This window comes from Rhodotorula paludigena, assembly GCF_050403205.1.
Source record: "Rhodotorula paludigena JCM10292 DNA, Rt_paludigena_JCM10292v1_ctg10, whole genome shotgun sequence".
Classification (NCBI taxonomy): domain Eukaryota; kingdom Fungi; phylum Basidiomycota; class Microbotryomycetes; order Sporidiobolales; family Sporidiobolaceae; genus Rhodotorula; species Rhodotorula paludigena.
The window spans coordinates 254,834-275,879 of record NW_027481448.1 but is presented as its reverse complement, the minus strand read 5'-3'; the positions used below and the strand labels follow the sequence as shown (position 1 = coordinate 275,879).

Genomic DNA, 21,046 nt, shown 5'->3' with positions numbered 1-21,046 from the left:
GGCGACCTCGACCGGCGTGGCCACTCGGCGCCGATGAGGTCGGCTCGCTCGTCTGGACGGGTCTGCGCTACGCTGTGTAGGGCATGCAGCGTTCTGCGCTACCTCAGCAGAAGCCTGTATGCCAGATCCCGGTCCGCGGATTCGCTAACCCATTTGCCGCTCCTGCCGCCTCGCCGCCCTTCCCTTTCTCGTCTCGCTCGACCATGCTGCTGCGCCTCCACCGCTCTCAGGGCCCTCAAGCGCATCAACAAGGAACTCATCGACCTCGGCCGCGACCCGCCGTCGTCGTGCTCGGCCGGCCCGACTGGCGACGACCTCTTCAACTGGCAGGCGACGATCATGGGGCCGGTGCGCTGCCTCTCGCATGTGTAGTTGAGCTTCTTGCTGAGTATCTGTCATGCAGAGCGACTCGCCGTACTCGGGCGGTGTCTTCTTCCTCAAGATCGGGTTCCCTACCGACTACCCGTTCAAGCCGCCCAAGGTCTCGTTCACCACCAAGATCTACCACCCCAAGTGCGTTCACCAGGCCTCCTCTCCTGGGACAAGGCTGACGCGATGCATCGTAGCATCAACGCCAACGGCTCGATCTGCCTCGACATTCTCCGAGAACAGTGGTCGCCGGCGTTGACGGTCTCGAAGGGTGGGTCTCGCTGATTCTTCACTCCGGCTCTTCGTCGACTGACTTTCCGGTCATGCGCAGTCCTGCTTTCGATCTGCTCGCTCCTGACCGACCCCAACCCGGACGACCCCCTCGTGCCCGAGATTGCCAACCTGTACAAGACGGACCGTGCCCGCTACGAGTCGACCGCGAGGGAGTGGACTCGCAAGTACGGTGCGTTGCCTGTTCTCTGTGGTCCTTCGTTGTGCGCGAACTGCTCGAGGGAACGTGGTCTGACAGACTCTCGCTCGTCCTACGCAGCCACGTAAACCGCTTTCAGTTCTGCGTTGGCGGGAGGGACTGTGCGCGTGAGGAGGAGAGTCGGCGGGTGTTGGCGTGGCAGGCGGGCGTGTGAGCGAGTTGCGGTCCCTGCCCTTTATCGTTCGGGCGAGATCCGGGCTCTTGCGCGTCTTGTTGGCTGGCGTCAAATCTGTTCATTTGGCCTGATCGCAATACGAGGTACCTTTTACACCTGACTGCTGCTGTGCTTTCGAACGCTCGGTTGCGAGACGAAGCAGACGAGCGAGTCTGGGAAGTCTACTGCAACTCTCGCTCTTACGACACTCGCGCTGTCACTTCGCGCTATGAGATCGCCAAGGCGCCGCGCGCCGGTCCCGACATTGCCTCTGCTGCTGTGGGCAGGTGCCCTGACGCTTTCTGCGCACGCTCGCGACATCCCCACCGTCGCGATACCCGAGCGGGGAACCGCTTCACTCACTCGCTACGACGTCCCGCTGGGCGTACTCACCTCGTGAGCACTCGCAACGGGCTCACCGAAGCTACTCGAGCGGCCGTGCATTCGGCGCTGACCCGCTGCCACTGTGCAACAGCTGCGGCTGCTCCACCAACTCTACCTATTTCCCCACTGCTGCGCTGTCCCAGGCCGCCTACGGCTCGGCACTGGCGTCAGGGCCCGCGTGCGGGCAGTGCTTCAACCTGACGCTGACAGAGACGCTCCTTGCCGACCCACCCTGGGTGCTGAACGAGGAGCAAAGGCGGAACGCGAGCGTTGTGGTCAAGATTACGGTACGGCCCGAGCCACAGTCGGAACGCTGCGTTGCATCGCTGACCAGAGGCGGCGTGCGCAGGACAAGTGTCCGGCGCCGAGGGGAGCGAAGCCGGGCGATGGCTGGTGCGGCGCGACAGATTCGCAGACAAAGTCCGCTTGTTGCCTTCACTCTTGTTGCTCTGGCCTCACACACACCCTCCTCCACAGTCGAGCGTGCGCGGCTCCGCCTGCTAGGACGCTTCTTGCTTGTCCTGACTGCTCTCCTCCGTCTCTCCAGAGGCTTTTCGCTGCACTTTGACCTGTCTGCTCCGTCACCCTCGGTCCCGCTCTCCTTCTTCCCTGTCAACGACTCGTACGGGTACAGCGACTATGGCGGCTGGGCTGTCGAGTTTGAGCAGGTCTCATGCGACAATTGGGCGGGATGGTCAAACCAGACGGTACGGCGACATTATGCACTCCTTGTCCCGTTGCCGTCGTTGGTCAATTTGCGACTGACGCTCTGTGACACAGGCGCTTGGGCTGGACCCGAGCTTGACGAGCGAGGCTGGTTGTTGTCTATCAAACCCTTTGGTGCGCTATGTCATCGTCTAACAACTCTCCACTGCGTTGCCTCTCTTTTGAGACTGTCGGACTGATCTGTGACAGCCCGCAGGTGGACAACAATGTCTGTCCGGCATTCTCGCTGACGGCGAGTGCGCCTGTGCGATGGCCGTCAAGTACAGTGCTCTGGTTTCTCGGCTTTTTCGTCGCTCCCCTGCTCGCAGATTACATCTAAAGTATACCATCTGCCTGTATACTCTGTATCCGGACGTTCGAAATCTTGGCGTCGTGCCGCGACACAGCTACTTCCACCTATCGCGGTTCTGACCAGCCCTCCTTGTTTCGCCGCCGGCTTGCGAACAATCGCCATACACCGCCTCGCTTCGGAGCTAAGGGTGCTGCGATCGGAGATCCCGAAGGAAGCGGTATGTGCACTCGGAAAGAAGAGGCGATGCTGGGAAGCAGGATGCCGGATTTCCGGCGTGCATCCGCTCGATCCGCCTGCCTCCGCAAATCGGCACCTCCGACCTGCCAGTTGCCTGTGCGAGATACTCCTGCTACAATACAGGAGCGACCGCGGTCAAGGGTGACGGGGACGCTTGTAGGGAGTTTCTGGCACGCGGAAGAAGACGCGCATTTCTCGGCGAGTCCGCGCGGTCCTACCGAACGTACGTCGAGATGACACGAGGCCTTGAACAGAAGCCACGAGCCCTCGTACGCATGTTCCCGACTCGCGGAAAGGGACCAGTACGGTAAGCAAGGTTGACCCGGCCACGTGTCGAGCGAGGTCGATCAGGGCGGCAGGACCACGAGGTGGTGCTCGCCTCGCACTCGTTGTGCGCCTCTGTACAGCCCGAAGCTCAGCTGGAGAGCAGTGCAGCGTGCTGCTGCTCCACCCACGCCACTGTGCACCACGGGCCGGCCTCGCGCCGCCTTACCTGCGCTCCTCTTTCCGGCCGTACTTCCGAGACGCACCTTCTGCGGCCTTGTACAGCGTCCGTCAGCCTGCTACCGCGTGCGCCTGCGTGTGCGAGTCAGCTAGTGACGTATCTGCCCCCTGCAAAGGCTTGGTACGCCCACGAGCCGGACCTCCCTCTCGTTGCCCTCGCTGACCCCTTCGAGCCCCTCTCCCTCGCAGAACCGCACTCGCGCCTTCCGTGCAGGCCCTGAGCCGCAATGGCCGACGCCGCCGACCTCTACCAGCAGCTCTTCGGCGCCGGCGCCGCACCGCCCGTGTCCGACCTCGAACCCTCGTCCTACTTCGACTTCTCCCTGCCAGCCGAGCCCCTCGCGACCGCCTCGCTCTACGGCTCCGAGCCGCCCCTTTCCGCCGCGCACACGCGCGACGGTTCTGGGCGTGGGCCCGCCTCTGGTGCAGCGCCAAGCGGAACCATCGCGCCAGCCGACCTGAGCCCCGGCGTGTCGCTCGCAGGCTCGTCGTCTCGCCGCCGCGGCAGCGGCGGAGGCAAGGACGCCGATGCTGCCAGTCTTGACGGAAGCTCTGCAGGGTCGGAGAAGAGCGCGAGGACGGCGCGCGAGGCCAGCAACGGAGCGAACGGCAAACGGCAGAAGAAGGGCGGAGCCGAGAAGAAGGACGACGACGAGGACGACGAGGGCGCGCAGGCGGGAGGCAAGAAGGTCAAGAAAACGAGGAACCGCAAGCCCAGCTCATGCGCGCAGTGCAGGTGCGTCCGCCTTCGACTACCCCTCGAAGCAGAACTTTCGCTCACGCGTCGCATGTTCCGCCCGCAGGAAGAAGAAGCTGCGCTGCAACCGTGCTGACCCTTGTGCGCCTTGCGTCGCACGCGGCGAGGGCCACCTTTGCTCGTGGGAAGGCGCCGAACCGCTCTACAAGGCGCGCGACGAGGCCGACACGCAGGAGCTGCGCGACCAGGTGATTCTCGACTCTCCGCCCTTACGCGGAAGCGCGCTCATCGTCTACTCTTCCTCAGGTCGCCCGCCTCGAGTCGCTCGTCCGCTACCTCACGTCGCAGCGGCAAGAGGACACTTCGCCCGCCGTCACCTACGAGGATGGTGGTTCCCCGGGCGCCGCCTCGGTCGACAACTTCCCCTCCAAGTCGAAAACAACCCGGCAAGGCTCGAATGGCTCACACAACATGCCGGCGATGACGCCGCAGCAGGCCTTCGCAATGGAGCTTCGCGCGAACGACCTGTGCGAGGGTCTCGCTCAGCTGGCCATCAAGGAGTTTGTCGTCGTCGAGGGCTCGGGCACGGACGCCTGGGCACCGGGCAATGCGCGCGGCCTCGACTTCGTCAACGAGGCGAAGGACTTTGTCGAGACGATGCCGCAGCAGTTCGGCGTCGGCCAGAGCCCTGCCTTCTCGGCGCCGACGCCGACCAACTCGGGCGGGTCGCGCAGGAGCACCGTCAGCGATGCTGGCGCGTCGCCGGCGACGAGTGCATCGGCGGCGTCGCCCCTCAGTCCCAGCGGTCTCGGGACGGCTTCGTTCACAAAGGAACCGCTGCCGCTCGCCGATGTCCTCAAGTTCCTGCGCACGTCCTGGTCGATGCTCGCAGCTCGTCTTTCGCACTGACTCTTGCCCATTGCACAGCCACGCGCAAGCAGGCGATGTCGGCCTACACCTACTTTGCCGGCTACGTCTCGTGGTACGCGCATCCGGTGCACCTCGCCTCGTTCGAGGCGCAGTGGAAGCAGCTCGACGAGGCACTCAAGATCGAGGACGAGGAGCTTCGCAACCGCTCGATCGACCCGTTCTTCATCTCGACCTTCCTGGGCGTGCTTGCTACAGGTCTCGCCATGATGCCGGCCAAGCGTGCCGTACGCGATGGTTTCGGCAACGACAAGGACAAGATCGTCGACTCGTGGCTTGAGGGCGCCATGGTCGCTCTGACGTGCGGCCGCTTCCTCGACAACCCGTCGATCGAGGCCGTCCGCGCCGCCGTCGTCCTCGGCACCTTCTTCGTCTTCGTCTCGACTGGCGAGCGCAGCGGTGCCGGCATGGGTCTCCTCTCCCTTGTCGTGCAGATCGCGCTCTCGCTCGGCCTCCACCGCGACCCGGACCGCTCGCCTGGCCGCATGACCTTCTTCGAGGCGGAAGAGCGCCGCCGCCTCTTCTGGTCGCTCTTCTCGCTCTGCATCCTCTCGTCGGCGAGTCTCAGTCGCACATGGGCCATCTTCGATCTCAACGGCGTCGACACGCGTCTCCCGCTCGACTGCACCGACGACGAGATTCTCGACGAGGCGGCGGCGATGGCCGGACTCGAGAAGCGCCGCATGCGGTTCGAGGAGACGCCCATGACGTCGCTCATCGTCAAGATGAAGCTCGCCGTCCTCGCGCGCAAGATGAACGACCGCGCGTTCGGCATCCACCCCGTCCCGTACGAGGAGATCCTCGCGCTCGACGCCGAACTGCGCGAATTTGAGGAGTCGATCCCTGCGAGGTACCAGCTCCGCCTTGACGCCTCGGGCGCTCTCGCTCGCCCTTCGCCACACGTCACCGTCACCGAGATGCGCGCATGGTAGGTTGCCGCGCGATCGCTTCCTGGACGAACTGGCTGACCTTTCCTTCATTGCAGCATGGTTCAAATCTCGCTCGCTGGAGAGTTCCTGCGGCTGCACCGTCCCTGGAGTGCGTTTCCTGTGCGATTTCGAGCTACTCGCTCGGCTGAGCCACGTCCCTCCCGCAGTGCTCCTCACCGGGTCCGACAAACGCTACGTCTACTCGCGCAACCAGGCCATCAAGTACGCCAAGCTTCTGCTCGCCGTGTACCGCTCGCCGTCGTGCAATGGACAGAAGTGGGGCGGCCTCAGCTACAAGGTGCGTCGAGCTTTCCTTTGTTCCCGAGCCATCAGCGCTCACTTCGCTTCTGACAGGCCACCAACGCCGCCATTGTCCTTGCGGTCGACATACTCGCGCATCCGGACGGGTCCGAGGTTAGTCAGATGCGCGCGATCGTCAACGCAGTGTGCAAGCAGATGGAGGCGCAGGCACCCTTCTCGGTACGTTTCTCCCGCCTACACGTCGCGAAGTCGTCATTGACCGCGGTCCACTCCAGTCACTCTGCCGCAAGGGCAGTCGCGTACTGCGCTTCCTCCTCGAGAAGGAGGCGATTCTCTCGGCGCAGCGCGACCAGCGCCGCCTCACCAAGCGCGTCCGGACCGACGACAGCCCGGGCGTGTCTTTCCCGTCTCGCCAGCTGCGCACGGCGCTCGATGCGGCGTACGTACATGAACCGTCGTTCATGCACGACCGCGAGGAAGAGCCGCTCACGCACAAGGGCGACCACCGCTCTCGCCCCGACGACTACTTCTCCGCCGTGCCTGTGCACAGCTACCCGACGCAGCAGGAGGTTGAGCGGCAGGCGTCCGGCTTGCCCGCTTTCCGCCCTCCTCCTCTGCCCTTGCCGCGGCAGCCGAAAGCGGCTCCTGCAGCTGCACCTGTCCCCGCGCCTGGGCCTGCACCTATGTCGGTCGGCGAAGTTCCCGGTTTCGTCGACCTCGCCAGCGCCTTCGAGTTTGATTTCCGCATTCCCGCCGGAGCCGTCCCGTACGCCTCGCCCGCGCCAACCACCTACTCCTCCTATCCCTCGCCGTACGGCAACCCTCCGCTGTACCCTCAGCCGCCGCTCTACTCGTCGCAGCCGCCGTCGCAGTCGAGCACACCTGCGTACCCGGTCTCGGCCGCTCCTGCCGGCCAGTTGCGGTACCCGCCGACGGGCCAGTCGGGCGAGAAGGCGACGATGTACGCCGGTCCGCCCGGATCGGCCGATGCTTCCTTCGTCCTGTCCCGCTATTGAGGTCATCCGTCTGTCCACCCCGCTTGTAGGAGTCTGTTTATCAGGTTGTACGGCTGCGTGGTCCGTTCCCGATCCATGTGTAAAAATCGCGATGAGCCAGGGTGGCCGACTCGGTAAAGTTGCGGAGTCCTGCACCTCCACTCGCTGCCTCTCGCAGCATACGCTCATTGCTCGCGACGGGCTTCTCGCCGCTACACCCTGTCGTCAGGCCGCAAGTGATGGCATTCGAAACCCGGCCGCTGGACCCGTCTGCGTTCGACTGTCCCGAGGATGTGTCTCCGGGAGGTCATCCCGACGGATTCTTCCCGGCGCATTCTCCGAGTCGCATGGACGTCGACGATGTCGGCGATCACGAGCGACGGAGGGGTGAGTGCAGGGCGAAACTATAATCAGGAGTCTGATACGCCTTCCATTTTGAGGTCGTTCACAGGCTCTCCTGGCTCCACTCACCCACGCTCCGCATTTCCAGGTTCGAAGCTATGCCAATTGCCGCTCGATGTCAAGGTTCTTCATCGTCCCGCGCAGCTGCTAGAGCGCTTCGACTGACGGCATCGCTGCGCACCCTTCCCGACGTTTCCTCACCTGGTTCTGCGCATCACCTCCAAGGCAGCCAAGATGGCCCTCGCTGCGCCTCTTGTCTCTTTGTTGCACTCTTGCTCGTTGTTGCTGTCGTCTTGCTGTTGCTCGTTATCGGCATGATCGCGACTGCCGGTCAGATCGCCCTCGCGGCCGCTCTTTTCGCTTCTCTCGCCTCTGCTTCGCCTGGTCAGTCGCGTCTCGGCACTTCCCGCCCCTCGAGCTCTGTCTGACACATTGATGACAGCTGCAGCGAAGGCGAAGGCCAGTCCGACCCTGTCCATTCCTTACTCGCGACACACTCCTTCGACGGCTCCTAACCTCCGCCTACTCCCGCTTGAAGCGCTCGACCATGTCTGGGATGACAAGACCGTTCCGTCTCTCGGCGATGACGACGCCGCCGACGATGGCACGACTAATTCGACGAGCCTGGCGACTCGCTCGCTCATCGCCGGCGAAGAAGCGCTCGCCGCTCGTCACCTCTTTGCCGAAGACTTTGCCGACGGATCTTCCATCCGCGTACGCTCTTTCGACGCACACGACAAAGAGCAGGTCGTCAAGCGGTCACACGTTGCGGCGCCCGTCGAGAATGCCGCGCTCCTTGCCAAGCGTCGTCGGCAAATCCGCGCCGCGTGTCTCGACTCGACGGCGACCGACGTGACCATCAGCTCGCTGTTCTACTACGGTGGCGCCAACACCACAGTGTTCGTCGTGTTCTGTCCCTTTACGAGCCGTGTGCTCGCAGTTTCACGCCTGAGCTAACCCCTTGCGTCATCGGTCGGATCACGATACACAGCTACCTTTGCCAAAGCGCGACGATCGCAACCACCGGCCCCATCTTCTTCACGGCCGCTAACCAAGTCCTCACGACTTACGGTGAGCCAGACCTTTCCTCGCCCTGGCTTCATTGGGTGCACGTCTTAGATGCTGAAACTGCTTCCGACCGTAGGCAACCCCACTGGCGCGACTCGTGCAACTATCCGCGTGACGGGCTCAGACCAGGCCTGCGCGATCTACGGCGTTCAAGCCGGCGCCGACCGGGCCATCTTGCGCAACGTACAGGTCGACGGCGCTCGTCCGGCCCTCGGCAGAAGTAGTGAGGGGCTTGCCCTGATCGAGATGGGCGGCAATACGCAGGGACAGCAGATTACGTCGATTCGTGCCTACGAGTGTGTACCTTTTCATCCTGCTCGCCTCTTCACCGCGACTGATCGTCACGCACTCAGACCGCGCGGCTGGACGGCATTGCACACTGCCGAGGGAACGAACCTGGTGTGCTCGGGCATGCTCGTCTCCGGCAATCAGATCGGACCTGCTGGTACGTCGACCTTCCCAAATCGCCCTCCCCGCCGTGACCACGGTGCTCGGCGCAGCACATTGTCCATTTGCAGGACTGAGCGATGCTGCTTGTTCTGTGCAGGTCAACCACCCCCTACGAACAACCAGTTCCCGGACGACGCCAGCTGGGCCGACGGCATCTCGCATGCCTGCAAGTCGTCGCAAGTCCTCAACAACCTTATCACCGACGTGACGGACGGCGGCATTGTCATCTTCGGCGCTCCCGGCTCGCTCGTGCAAGGCAACACGATCAACTCGGTTTCGAGGCAGCTGCTGGGCGGGATCAACATGGTCGATTGGTGCGTCCTGGTATCTCCAGGAAATGTCTCTTCCTTCAGTGCTGACAGTCTGCAGCTGACAGGTCACCCTTCTCCGGCTCATTTGAGGGGACGGTTGTTCAAGGGAACAACCTCCTGGCCAACACGGCATTCATGAAGATCGGTATCGCCATTGGCGGTCTCAGCTGGGGCGGCGACAACCGCACGGAAGCGCGCACCTACGGTGGGACGGTGCAGAACAACTACATTCTCGCCGGCACCACCGGCGGCGGCTACATGGAGTTTGGCATCTCGGTTGCCGGACACCGCGACGCCGTCATCAAGGGCAACTCGGCCAAGCGCGGTCGCTTCGGCGGTACCGACACGTCGTACTGCTTCCCGGACACATACCCGCTCCCGCCGCCCGGGCCCTTCGTCCGCGACCCGTACACGACGCCGGGAGTCACGGTCTCGCCCGCGAGCGCCTGGTATCAGGAGCGCGCGATCGTCTTTGCCATCTGTCGCGGCCCGGGCCCCGTCACGGTGTATGGCAGCGCCGTCAAGCGCGACGGACTCGACGAGTTTGACCCGCTCGAGGCGCGCAACGCGCCCGACATCTTTGACGGAATCTTCGTCTGATTGAACACTACGCACCTCAACCCTGTAAATGCGCTTGTACAGCACTGTATCGGTCAGACACATGTAGCCATCTCCCCATCTGTCGTTTATCGCAAACATGCTCGCCCAAGATTGTAACGTATACCTACCGCTTCGCCTTTGAGTCATGCTCCCGATTATGAAGTCGCAAAGTCGAACAGGTGTAGGAATACAAGGCTCCGACTGGACTCAATCTAGATGTCTCCGTGGCGCGTTCCCTGCCCCTCGCGCCTCATCCTCATCCGCCTCATCCCGTGCCCGTCCGCCGAGCAGCCTCTGCCTCTCCGACTCGACGCTCCCACTCCCGAAGTCGGCCTCTTCATCCTCCTCAACGAGGACGCTTCCCTCGAGCTCCTCGGTGCGCTTCTCGGCTTCGCGGAGGTCGAGCACGCCGTTGGCGACAAAGCTCCCGAGGACGAGCGCCGCGCCGGCGAGGCTCGCGAGTGAGACGGGCTCGCTCGAGCGCCGGTACAAGAGGTCGCCCGCGAGCGCGAGCGGGATCGTGAGCGAGAGACCGAGGGTCACGGCGAGTGGCGAGGTGAGGAGCATGGCGCGGAGGTAGAGCGCGTCCGACACCTAATTGCGCGCGAAAGTGTGAGATCAAGGATTGGAAAGCGAACGCGGGTTTCAAGAGACGCACAAAGGTGATGCCGGCATTGACGAGGAGACTCGCCCAGAGCGTCTTGCCGCGCGGGAACTCGAACGGCTCGACGCCGATGCGGTCGAGAAAGACGCCGACGGGCCAGATGAGGAGGATGTTGAAGAGGCCGACGAAGCCGAAGAACAGCGTCATCGAGATGCGCGCCTCGTTGCGGATGCGGACCTTGAGAAGGAGGACGTAGGCGGCATAGGCGAGTGCCGAGAGGAGCGCGAGCGCGTCGCCGAGGAGCGGGTTCGAAGGGGTGGGGGAGGTGGTTGGAGACAGCGGTTCGCTGGGCGGAGGAGTCGGAAGCTTCGAGTCGCTTAGCGAGACGATCGCGACGCCCGTCAAGCTGCGGTTGTGTGCCGATTGTCAGCCAAGATTGATGAGTGGGACGACAAAATGACGGTGGGACGCACCTGAGCGCCACGCTGAGTAGCTTGCCAACCGAGAAGCTCTCTACGCCAGCGCAAGCCCCCGCCGCGAGCGTAAAGAACCCGCTCATGCTCGCGAGGATGGTCGTGCTACTCACGCTCGTGTACCCGAGCGCGGCGTTCGTCGCCCAGTTGGCGGCGAACCACAGCCCGCAGAAGAGGAGTGCGAGGATCGCCGTGTCGCGCACCGTCAGCGGCGGGTCGACCTGCACCGCGGGGAGGTATCGCCCCATGTCATTGCGCGCGGGGCGTGCGCGGGACAGAGAGCGATTCGTTTCGCCGCGACGGCGGGCAAGGAAAGGTCGCTGGAGAGGCGTGCCACTGCGAGAAGGGGTCAATGTCGTCTTTGTATCGATGGTCGCGGAAGGGCCCACTCGACAGAAGAGTCCTTCGAGATCTCGCGCGTGAGAGCTGAAGGCGACAGTAGGGTGGCCTTGGCGTCCGAAAGCCGCCGTGTCCGCCAGTACCGCCATGCCGGGCGGATAAGGTAGAGCGAGAAGGATGAGGTGCACAGCCATGTGACGAGGAAGGGCTTGTCGTACGACATGTCGGTGAAGACGACTGTGTGATGATAGCAAGCTTGTCAGCAGACGCTATGGCGAGGCCACTAGGCAGGCAGGAGGAGCCAGGTTGAGTGGTCGGGCGGTGTAAGGCGGTTGTCGATTTCGCCACGTCTCCTTTCTCCCTTCAAGGATACTGCACGTGGCAGACAGAAGTACGGTGAATGTATGGCGTGACTTGCCATTCATCAGGAAGCTCGACTGCGAGAACAGGGGAGGGTCAGCCGGAGGAGTCGGTACCTCAGAGGCACTCACACCTCGCAAACACCTCGAGACGCGAAGAGCAGATACAAGGAGGGTTTCAGACTCACCGAGACCCAGAGCAACACGACGATCAGCAGCAGGAACGTCCCGAGAAAGTAGCTCGAGCGAGACGCCTCCGCATCGACGAGCGGAGTGGGCGTTGCTCGTTGCGGCGAGCGAGAGCGCGGCATCGTTGCCTGATGAGCCTACCTGGCAGCTTGGAGCACCCACTCGGTCTGCTCAGACCGTTGTGCAGTCTCGAGATGAAGGCTTCTCATCAAGCCGACTCTGCGCCGGACGCGAGACGGCGCCTCTGTTCACACGGATCATCGAGGCAGGACTGGCCTGGAGTGCACGCAGCTGCTACTGCAGGGCACGCAGGCGATATGACGTCCTTTCCGCGCGCGCACACTTGCTCTGCACCGATTCGTTCCTTCTCGTCCTTCTGCGGCACCCCCGAGACGGAGCTCTCGCTGATCCTACGAAGCGAGCGCCGCTGTGTCAGCGCTCGATTCGGACTACGTACAGAACGCGCTGCTTCAGCTCTCCAGCCCTTGAGTGACTCTGCTGTCCCTTGCACCCCGGTCCCCTCCTTTTCCACGCCTGGTCCCGAATCGCTCGTCATGTCCTTGCCATGTCCAGCTGCTCGCGCCTCCCGGGCAAAGTACTTGCATGCTGGACGCTGTCGGGCTCCCTTGGCTCCCGTGCCACTGGATCGCGCTTGTGCGCTTGCCGAGCTCATCCGCGTGAGGGGACGGAGGGGCTAACGCTGTAACAGGTCAAAGTCCAGATCCGCCTTCGTCAGGCCCTCGCAGACAATCACGAGCCTTTGTAGGGCTGCGTATCGGGTCCGCGGATTGAGATGCAGCAGACTTCGACTCGGAGAATCGCCGGAGCAGGCTAGTGAGAGGCGAGAGTGCGAGTCATCCGGCAATGCAAGCGGCAGGAAGACGTGAGCTCAATCAGAACGCCCTATTGAGAGCACTGCGTGTGCGCATCAGCCCCAGGACGCGTGCCGTCAGGTGCGGGCCTGTAGTCGCTGCGAGGCTCCGTCTCGAGGCTCTGCTCCCTCTGCCTCGCTCCCTCGCTCTCTAGTGCACCTGCGCTGCCTCGGAGAGCCTCGACTGCAGCTGCAGAGAGACCCTCACGACTACGAGCTCTCTCCCACGCCCCTGCACGGCGCGGACGAGGGCCGTCCCCTGGTTCTCCCCCTCCCCTCCTCCTCTGCTCGTCCTTGGCGATGCCGCGCGCTGGGACCCGCGGAGCTGCGCCCAAGCCAGCGGGCCCGCTCGTCTTCGACGGCGCAGTGCTCCGTCCGAACGGTGCGCGCTCTCCCTGGCTCCCGTTTTCGCAGATCTCGCCGCTGACCCTCTCCACTCCCGCACTCTCCGCCTCGCCTACTGCACGCCCTTCGCACGGCGAGCAGACCACGTGTATGTCTCTGCGCCCTGGGACGACCGCGAGGGCGAGCCCTACATCGTTGCTCGCGTCCTCGAGATCCTCCAGCCCTCGTCCAAGCCGGCACTCGCCCTCCCCGAGGGCAGCAACACCGATGCGAATCCGGCGCCTGCGTCTGACTCGGCGCCCTCGAGTCGCTCCGGGTCCACCGCACCGACGACCGACCTCCGCGTACGCGTTGCGTACTACTTCCGCACGCGCGACATTACCCACCGCTACGTCGCCGACCACCGCCTCGTCGTGGCGACCATGCACGCCGACACGCTCCCGGCCTCGTACGTCCGTGGCAGGTGCACGGTCAAGCACCGCGAGCACATTGAGGAGCTCGAGGTCTACAAGCGCCAGCCAGACACGTTCTACTGGCACCAGGTGCGTCCTCTTTTCCGACCATGGCCCGAGCCCACACTGATCGCCTTCCAACAGCTCTACGACCGCTACTTGCACCGCTACTTTGACGCCGTGCCGACCTACAAGGTCCGCAACGCACCTCGTGCGTCCCGCTCTTGCATTCCCTGAAGAATCGCCGTCCGCTAATCTTCATGCGTCCGCTCCTCCGCAGCCGAGGTCATCACGCACCTCAACGCGAACTTCGAGTTCGTGCTGTGCGAGGTCGGGACCGCCGCAGAGATTTGCGACGCGCAGCGCGGCTGCTGCGTCTGCCACAAGTGGGCTGCAAAGTACGTCTCCGCGCATCAACATATTCGCCTTATTCGATTGCTGACCATGGTGTACGTTTGCACAGCCCCGAGTCGGTCGCCTGCGCTCGCTGCGCGCGCGTCTTCCACCTCTCCTGCGTTGACCCGCCGCTCGCCGCCAAGCCGAAAGCAGGCTACGGCTGGTCGTGCGCGCCATGCTCCAAGGCGCACGATGAGGAGGTCGAGGGCTACCTCGAGGCGGGCATGGGACCGCCGCCGGTGCGCAAAGCGGCTGGAGACGGGGTCCGCGCGGTGGCGCAGGGTGGCAGCCCTGGGCCGCAGATGCTGCATGCGAGCAAGAAGGGCAAGGCACGACAAGGTGAGCCGGCGCTTCCGCTTCGGCCGTCTGGGCCTCCTGAGCGCACAAGGCTGATGCGATGTTTTCGTCGCTCTTCGCAGTCGACGCACAGGTCCGCCCCGACCCGCACGACTGGCGCATGACGCAGGGCTGGCCGTTCCGCTACTTCGGTCTGTCGTTGTTGATGATTTTGTCCGAACTGGTCTGACCCTTTTGCTCGCAGGAATGCACACGAACGCCTACAACGTGCTCGACCCGCACGACTCGCTCTACCCGCGTGCCTCAACTGTGCGTCGCTCGCTCCTCAGACGCTCATGCGCCGGTACTGACTTCTGTGTCTATCGCAGCGTCTCGGCAACAAGTTCCAGTGCACCGTACCGGCGTGGGACGAGAGCACGGGTCAGCAGGAGGTCCTCCCTGGCTCGCGGCAATACTTCCAGCCGAAACGCAGCCGTGCATCGACGCCGTCGGGTGGCAAGCCTGAAAAAGAGAGGTCGCGCAAGTCCAAGGGTGCGCTGACGTCTTTTCTGCTGGTCTTGAGACACGCAACTGACTTTACTCTGTCGCAGCCGCCGAAGTCCCGCCTCGCGGCGAAGACGGTGCCGTCCAGATCATCTTCCGCCCGAGCGACAAGATCAGCGACGAGACAATGGACGAGCTTTTCGCGCGCGTGCGCAAGATCAGCTCGTACGCGACGGCCGGCGTCGACCTGCTCAATCGCGCGGCGGTCGTGATCCAGAACAAGGAAGGCAGCGTGCAGGACACGATTGCGAGCTTGCGCAAGATCTCGCTCGCGAGCCTCGGCCACGCGACATGGACCGACGACGAGAAGCGCAAGCTCTCGGACGGCGCCGAGCAGTGCCACAACGACATTGGCGAGATCCACAAGCTCCTGCCGGCGAAGAAGATGGGCGACGTCGTCAAGCGGTACTACATCGCCGTGGGTCACACGCTCCAGGAAGACGAGCCGACGCAGATTGAGGAGAAAACCGCCGTCGTCGCCGCCGCCGTCATCGCGACGACTCGCAGCGGGCGCAAGACGGGCCGCAAAGCCGCCCGCGACGCCGCCGCCGCCGTTGCGCCGGGCGAGGATGGCGACCCGCTCCTCATGTCGGACGACGAGGACCACGGCTCGGTGTGCGCGCCGGCGCGCACGCCCGCGCAGCGCCGCAACCGCTTCTGCGCCATCTGCGAGGCGACAGAGTCGCCCAAGTGGTGGTTCTGCCCCGACAACATCTGCGAACTCGAGGTCAAGCCCAACCCGTGTGTCATGTGCGACACGTGCGGAGTCCGGTGGCGGCATTGTGCGTCCCTTTTGTCCTCCTTTCCTACATGTCGTTCGAACATGTGCGCTGATACCGCTCTTGCCCTCTGCAGACGGCGCTCAGTACCCGCCGTACGGCGACGAGCTCAAGCCGTTGCCGCAGGAGAAGAAGTCAAAGAAGGACAAGGCTGCAGAGGAGGAGGCGCGGAAACAGGCCGAGCTGGAGGTGCGTCAGCTTTCCATCCGCTTTGCCCCAAGCTTCCACTCACACGACTCAATGCACAGGCTGCTGCTGCGCTGGCAGCGATTCGCGAGCCGACACCGCCACCGCCGAAACCTGTCATCCCGCCCAAGCCGTGCCTTCTCTGCAAGCGTTTCGAGCCGAAGACCGCGCTTTTCCAGTGTGACAACTGCACCATCTCGTACCATGCTTGTACGTTCCGCGCCACTGCCTGTACAAGCGCTCGGAGCTGACTCGGCAAGTGGACCTCACAGCGTGCTATGGCATCGACCTCGACTGGGAGTGGCCGCATGACGAGTGGCTCTGCAATATGTGCGAGCGCGACAAGAACCGCAAAAAGCTGACGCTGGTCCGTGCCGCCTTGACCAGTTTGTGCCCGCTTTCTGCTGACCTAGCTCGTTTCGCAGCACCCGCACTGCATCCTCTGCCCGCCGCCGCCAGAGCTCGAGCCTGATGCGCCACTCACCGCTCTCGACTGCTTGAAACCGACGGAGCTGCAGAAGTGCGTTCCGTTCTTCCTCGCTTTTGTCAGCCGTTCTGATCCTCCGATGCGCAGCTACGTCCATCTCCTCTGCGCCATTTGGCACCGCGAACTCCAGATCGGGTCCCCGCCGGTCGTGCAGCCGGTCGAGGCGTTCCAGCATCTTCCGCCCGAGCGTCGAGACCGCGAGTGCTGCCTCTGCAAGACGAAGGGCGTCGGGAGTACGATCAAGTGCGAGGACTGCTCGAAGCACGTGCACGTCTCGTGCGCGTGGACGTCCGGATACAAGTTTGCATTCGAGGTGCAGCGCGTTCGCAACAAGAAGCGACCGCCCAAGGACGCCGTCATCATCAAGTTCAAGGATGAAGAGGGTGCGGTTGCACTCGCTCTTGCACTCCCGTCCCTCGCGCTCATTCTCACCAATCACCGCTTCCCTTGCCTCGCAGGTGTCCTCCAGCCTTGCATCTGGTGCACCGACCACCACTTCACCCACTCCGAGCGCAAGACGTACGATCTCGGCGCGCGAGACCAGTCGAGCAAGCTCGTGCGTCGCTGCCTCTCAGTCTCCTTCCTGCCTCCGGCTCACACGCCGTTCGCTCCACAGACCGCGCTGCAGATGTACGTGCGTAGCTCCAAGGCTGGCAAGTTCCCCGACGCGCCGCTCCTCCTCCGTCAAGGCCGCCGTCTCGACCCCACGGTTCAGCCCGTCCTCAAGCCGAAAGCGCCGACTCCTCCTCCACCTCCCGCACCCTCGTCCAAACACACGGACACGCTTCTCGCCTCAATTATCGAGGAGGAGCCCGCACCGCAGCCCGCACGCGGTTCGAAGAAGCGCCGCACACAGTCGATGACGCCGGCCATCGCCATCCCGCCCAACGCGCCCGCCGCGCCCGACAGCACCTCGTCGACGCCCATCACGGCGACGATGCTGCCGGAGATGGACGTCGACCTTGACGTCCTCCCTGCCGCGGAGAAGCCGCTTCCGGCCAAGCGCGAGCGCAAGCCGAAGGCGCCGCGAGAGCTCGCCTCGCCGGTCAAGACGACCAAGGCGAAGGGCGCCTCGAAGAAGCGCAAGTCGGCACCCGCTGCACCCATCGAAGAGGACCTCTCGGTCTTCTCGAACGCCTACCATGGCTTCGACCTCGTCCAGCAACTCAACCTCCCCGCCTTGCCGGACCTCGCCGCGCTCACCAGCTCACTTCAGCTCCCGCCTCTCCCCGCGACTTACAGTGGTGCGACTGGCCTCCCGAGCTTGCCTGCCCTCCCGGCCTTGCCGAGCCTCCCGAACGTCTCGTCGCCGTTCGACTTCTCGCCCGCGACTTCCGCTCCGCACCTCCTCAACACGGTCGTCTACTCAGCGCACATCCCGACGCCGGACCTGGCCGTCGCGAGCGAGCCGGCCGCACCCGCTTCGCAGGCGGATGTGGAGCACGAGCACGAGGAGGATCCATCGGCCATCGACCCGGCTCTCCAGGCGCTCTCTGCGCTTGCCGCTGCCGAAGCCGACTCGCGCAATGCGCAGCAGCAGCAGCAGGATGATGTGTCCGAGATCGACCGCCAGCACCAGCAGGCAGCGTACGACTTCGCGCAGGTCATGGGCGACATCGCCGTTGCGGCCGAGTCGCAGGAGGAGCACGGCGAGTCGCAGGTCACGAACGCAGACGATGCGAACGGCGACGACGGCGAGGCGAACGCTGCGGATGGCGAGAGGAACGGCGCAGACGGCGCTCCTGCTTCGGAGGAGGCCGCAGGCGACGACGACGCGTCCGCCTCGGGTCGCCCGAAGCGCCGCACCCGTGCTCCCGTCCGTCCGTACGACGTCCCGACCCCGTCGGCGAGCCGTCCGCGCGCGTCGGGCACGCCCCGCTCGCTGCAGCAGCTCAACCAGCCGGCACCCCGCCCACAGTCGCCGCTGCTGTTTGACGCCACGCACCCGAACTCTCTGCTCAACTACGTCCGCGCGCACGAGTCGGCGCAGAACATGTACCGCATCGACACGCCCGACGACAGCGACGGCTTGAGCGAGCACCTGCCCAGTCCCGGTGGATCGGCGCTGAACTCGCCCGCCCTCCTGCACGCCCATCCGCCCGCGCTCGACAACACCGCTTTCCCGGATGCCGGTCTGCTCCAGACTCCGCCGGCGCCGCCCAAGCCCGCTAAGCGCCGCCGCACGAGCACCAAGGGCAGCGGGACGCCGGCCGTGTGCAGCAACTGCGGCACGTCCGACTCGCCGCTGTTCCGTCGCGATGCCGAGGGGCGACAGCTGTGCAACAGCTGCGGGTGCGTTCACTTCGCGTCAGCTTGTGAGGCCGTTTTGCTTAGATTTGCGCTTGCAGCCTTTACTTCAAGACGCACGGCCACGACCGCCCGCAGAAGGTCATCGCGCGCGCCATCGGTGCCGCTCGCGTGCAAAAGCGCAAAGCGCAGGCAGCCGAGGGTGGCGAGCCCTCGCCGAGCAGCGCCAAGCGACCTAAGGCGAGCGGCACGCCCCTCCCGCTGCAGGGTCTTGCCTACGCGCCCGTCAACCCCTCGCCACTCCAGCCCATGCCGGCCTTCTCGTACGACAGCTCGTATTCGCCGCAGGACCCAGTCGCCGGCCCGTCGGGCTCGTCGTCGCACCACTCGGAGCACGCCGCGCCGAACCAGTCGCGGTCAGCTTCGGCGCCCGGCGCAAACAACGGCCTGCACGGGATCTTCACCGGTGGCTATCCCGCGTACGACAGCCCATACGGCGGCTACGGCTCGCCGACGCCCGCATCGCAGGCGGCGTACGACGCACGGTTTAGCGCTGCAACCCACTCGACCTCGACGAGCGGGGCGCACGCCACTGCGCCGCAGTACCCGTACCCGCCTGGTCCGTCCGGAACCGGTGCGGGCTCTTACGGTAACTCTGCCGGCGGCTACAGCTACCCCTCGCGGTCGTCGGCGCCGCCTCATGCGGGCGGCAGCGGATACTACGATCCGTTCGCGTTGTCTTCGACGGCCGGCACGACTGGTGCAAATGGCGCCGACGAGTCGTCGCAGCACCAGCAGACCGACGACGAAGCGCTCGCACAGCGACACGCGCTCGAGTCGCTCGCGGCGCAAGCGCTTTCGTTCAGCGTCGGGCAGGCGGTGCACAACCCGCCTTTGGCGGCCGACTCGGGCGCGCAGGAGCAGCAGTCGGGCACGTCGTCCGGTGAGCCGGCGACTGCGCCTCCGGTGTCGGCCGTTGCGGCGGAAGTCGCGCCGCCGCAAGCGGCGCACGAGCAGCAGCACCTCCAGCCGGACGTCGGGCTGCCGCTCAGTCCGCTGTTCGGCATCGAGCGCGAACTGGAACGGCGCGAGGCGGAGCGAGAGGAGGAGAAGCGGCGCGAGGCTGAGGGGCGCGCGGGCGGGCAGTGAGCGTCGTGACGAGGCGAGGGGGAAGAGGGGAAGGAGGCGTCCTTGCCGTGCTTACGTACCTTTTGCGCGCCTGCTGGTTGCGTTGCGTGTGCTCTCTCTCACGCTCTTGTCTCAATGCATTCCATCCTTGTTGCTCTCTCCTTGCGGTGTGCACGAGCGTGTGAGCGGTGCTTGTCGGACCTTCTCAACCGGAGCTTCTCGTCCTCGCTCTCGCTTCACACGCAGTGGGCGCGCGTCAAACTCGTCGTGGGCACTCACTACACGTCAGAGGAGACATCCTGCAGGGCCAGCGCGCCTCTTCAAGGAGAGCCGCTCGAACGGGCCTCGTGTCGCCTGGCGACGCGCGGGATCCTCGCGCGCGTCTCTTTCCCTCCGTTCCTTCGCTTCCAATCTTCCAGTCGCGCTCCCTGAGTACGCTCAAGACGCCCATGATGAGCAGGACAAGCCAACCACTCGCGCTGACCGTCTCCCTCGCGCAGCTAGAGCGTCGCTCGTCCCGCCCTCAGTCGCCTATCCTCGCTCACTCTCGCACTTTCGCCCTCGTTCGCCACTAGTCCTATCACCGCAAGCACAACCATGTCGCAGTCCGGCGGAAAGAGCACCGCTACCGGCGGCAAGACGAAGAGCATCTCGCGCTCCCGTGCGTTCTTTTTCCTCGCCTCAACCTGGCCTCTCGCGCGAGCGTGCTGCTCAGCTTGGGCGCTGCGCTTGGTCACGCACAGAGAAGGCTGGCCTCCAGTTCCCCGTCGGCAGGATCGACCGCGTGCGTCGCCTCATCCCTGCTCGCCTTCTGCGTCGCTCGAGGTTCCCTCGTTGCGCAACGGAGTCTATCGCCCGGAGGAAGGCTGACCCCCTCGACAAAACAGCTCATCAGGAAGGGCAACTACTCGAAGCGCACCGGCGCCGGCGCTCCCGGTCCGTCCCTTCTGCTTCTCCCCTTCTGTCGCTTTCCTGACCTCGTATGCTCGCTCGCAGTCTACCTCGCCGCGGTCCTCGAGTACCTCGTCGCCGAGATCCTCGAGCTCGCGGGCAACGCGGCGCGCGACAACAAGAAGAGCCGCATTACGCCGCGCCACCTCCAGCTCGCGATCCGCAACGACGACGAGCTCGACAAGCTGCTCGACTCGAGTGCGTCTATCGCTTCTCTGGACTTTGCGAACCACTGATGCTGACACGTCTCGTGGTAGTCACGATCTCGCAGGGTAGGCCGTGACCTCGCCATTTGTGTAGATGTTTGAGCGTACTGACCTCGTCTCATCCCGCTCCGTGCGATCCCTGCAGGCGGGGTGCGTCTTCCCCACATCGGCTCGGTGCCGAGACTTGTACTGAGTATAATGACGACACAGGTCATCCCGAGCATCCACGCCGCGCTCCTCCCGCAGAAGAGCAAGACGAGCGCGAGCGGCAGCGGCGACAAGAAGGCCAAGGGCGGCAAGGCCAAGGCCGCGAAGGCGGCGGCTGCTGCGAGTGCCGACGAGACGCAGCAGGAGTCGACCGAGGTCTAGCTCGCAGTTGGCAGTCCCTCCCTTTCGCG

The 21,046-nt window shown here is 64.5% G+C and overlaps 6 protein-coding genes across 6 annotated transcripts; 5 read left to right on the top strand and 1 right to left on the bottom strand.

Moving 5' to 3' along the window:
- Positions 1 to 33: 33 nt before the first annotated feature.
- Positions 34 to 927, top strand: JCM10292_006859 (uncharacterized protein; the record flags this gene model as incomplete). Its single annotated transcript, XM_076647657.1, has 6 exons — positions 34 to 38; positions 231 to 348; positions 404 to 513; positions 567 to 640; positions 701 to 832; positions 920 to 927. The coding sequence occupies 6 exons, from the start codon at positions 34 to 36 to the stop codon at positions 925 to 927; spliced, it is 447 nt and encodes a 148-aa protein (XP_076506827.1).
- A 2,456-nt stretch (positions 928 to 3,383) lies between these two features.
- Positions 3,384 to 6,986, top strand: JCM10292_006858 (Zn(II)2Cys6 transcription factor; the record flags this gene model as incomplete). Its single annotated transcript, XM_076647656.1, has 8 exons — positions 3,384 to 3,892; positions 3,960 to 4,101; positions 4,160 to 4,721; positions 4,781 to 5,708; positions 5,766 to 5,818; positions 5,877 to 6,007; positions 6,064 to 6,189; positions 6,246 to 6,986. 8 exons carry the CDS (start codon positions 3,384 to 3,386, stop codon positions 6,984 to 6,986), a joined length of 3,192 nt encoding a protein of 1,063 aa, XP_076506826.1.
- A 695-nt stretch (positions 6,987 to 7,681) lies between these two features.
- JCM10292_006857 (uncharacterized protein) lies at positions 7,682 to 9,796 on the top strand (the record flags this gene model as incomplete). Its single annotated transcript, XM_076647655.1, has 7 exons — positions 7,682 to 7,751; positions 7,810 to 8,266; positions 8,359 to 8,438; positions 8,512 to 8,731; positions 8,789 to 8,880; positions 8,983 to 9,199; positions 9,262 to 9,796. 7 exons carry the CDS (start codon positions 7,682 to 7,684, stop codon positions 9,794 to 9,796), a joined length of 1,671 nt encoding a protein of 556 aa, XP_076506825.1.
- Positions 9,797 to 10,003: 207 nt separating this feature from the next.
- JCM10292_006856 (uncharacterized protein) lies at positions 10,004 to 11,882 on the bottom strand (the record flags this gene model as incomplete). The annotated part of the gene is made up of 6 exons (XM_076647654.1): positions 10,004 to 10,390; positions 10,455 to 10,806; positions 10,874 to 11,209; positions 11,263 to 11,449; positions 11,631 to 11,649; positions 11,760 to 11,882. The coding sequence occupies 6 exons, from the start codon at positions 11,880 to 11,882 to the stop codon at positions 10,004 to 10,006; spliced, it is 1,404 nt and encodes a 467-aa protein (XP_076506824.1).
- A 1,049-nt stretch (positions 11,883 to 12,931) lies between these two features.
- Positions 12,932 to 19,512, top strand: JCM10292_006855 (uncharacterized protein; the record flags this gene model as incomplete). Its single annotated transcript, XM_076647653.1, has 17 exons — positions 12,932 to 13,013; positions 13,118 to 13,518; positions 13,573 to 13,639; positions 13,709 to 13,826; positions 13,892 to 14,163; positions 14,244 to 14,312; positions 14,366 to 14,430; positions 14,490 to 14,652; positions 14,712 to 15,446; positions 15,520 to 15,632; positions 15,692 to 15,839; positions 15,902 to 15,996; positions 16,055 to 16,149; positions 16,204 to 16,499; positions 16,575 to 16,672; positions 16,733 to 18,408; positions 18,465 to 19,512. The coding sequence occupies 17 exons, from the start codon at positions 12,932 to 12,934 to the stop codon at positions 19,510 to 19,512; spliced, it is 5,541 nt and encodes a 1,846-aa protein (XP_076506823.1).
- A 576-nt stretch (positions 19,513 to 20,088) lies between these two features.
- JCM10292_006854 (histone H2A) lies at positions 20,089 to 21,017 on the top strand (the record flags this gene model as incomplete). The annotated part of the gene is made up of 7 exons (XM_076647652.1): positions 20,089 to 20,152; positions 20,235 to 20,275; positions 20,379 to 20,427; positions 20,488 to 20,640; positions 20,700 to 20,714; positions 20,794 to 20,798; positions 20,859 to 21,017. 7 exons carry the CDS (start codon positions 20,089 to 20,091, stop codon positions 21,015 to 21,017), a joined length of 486 nt encoding a protein of 161 aa, XP_076506822.1.
- Positions 21,018 to 21,046: the final 29 nt, after the last annotated feature.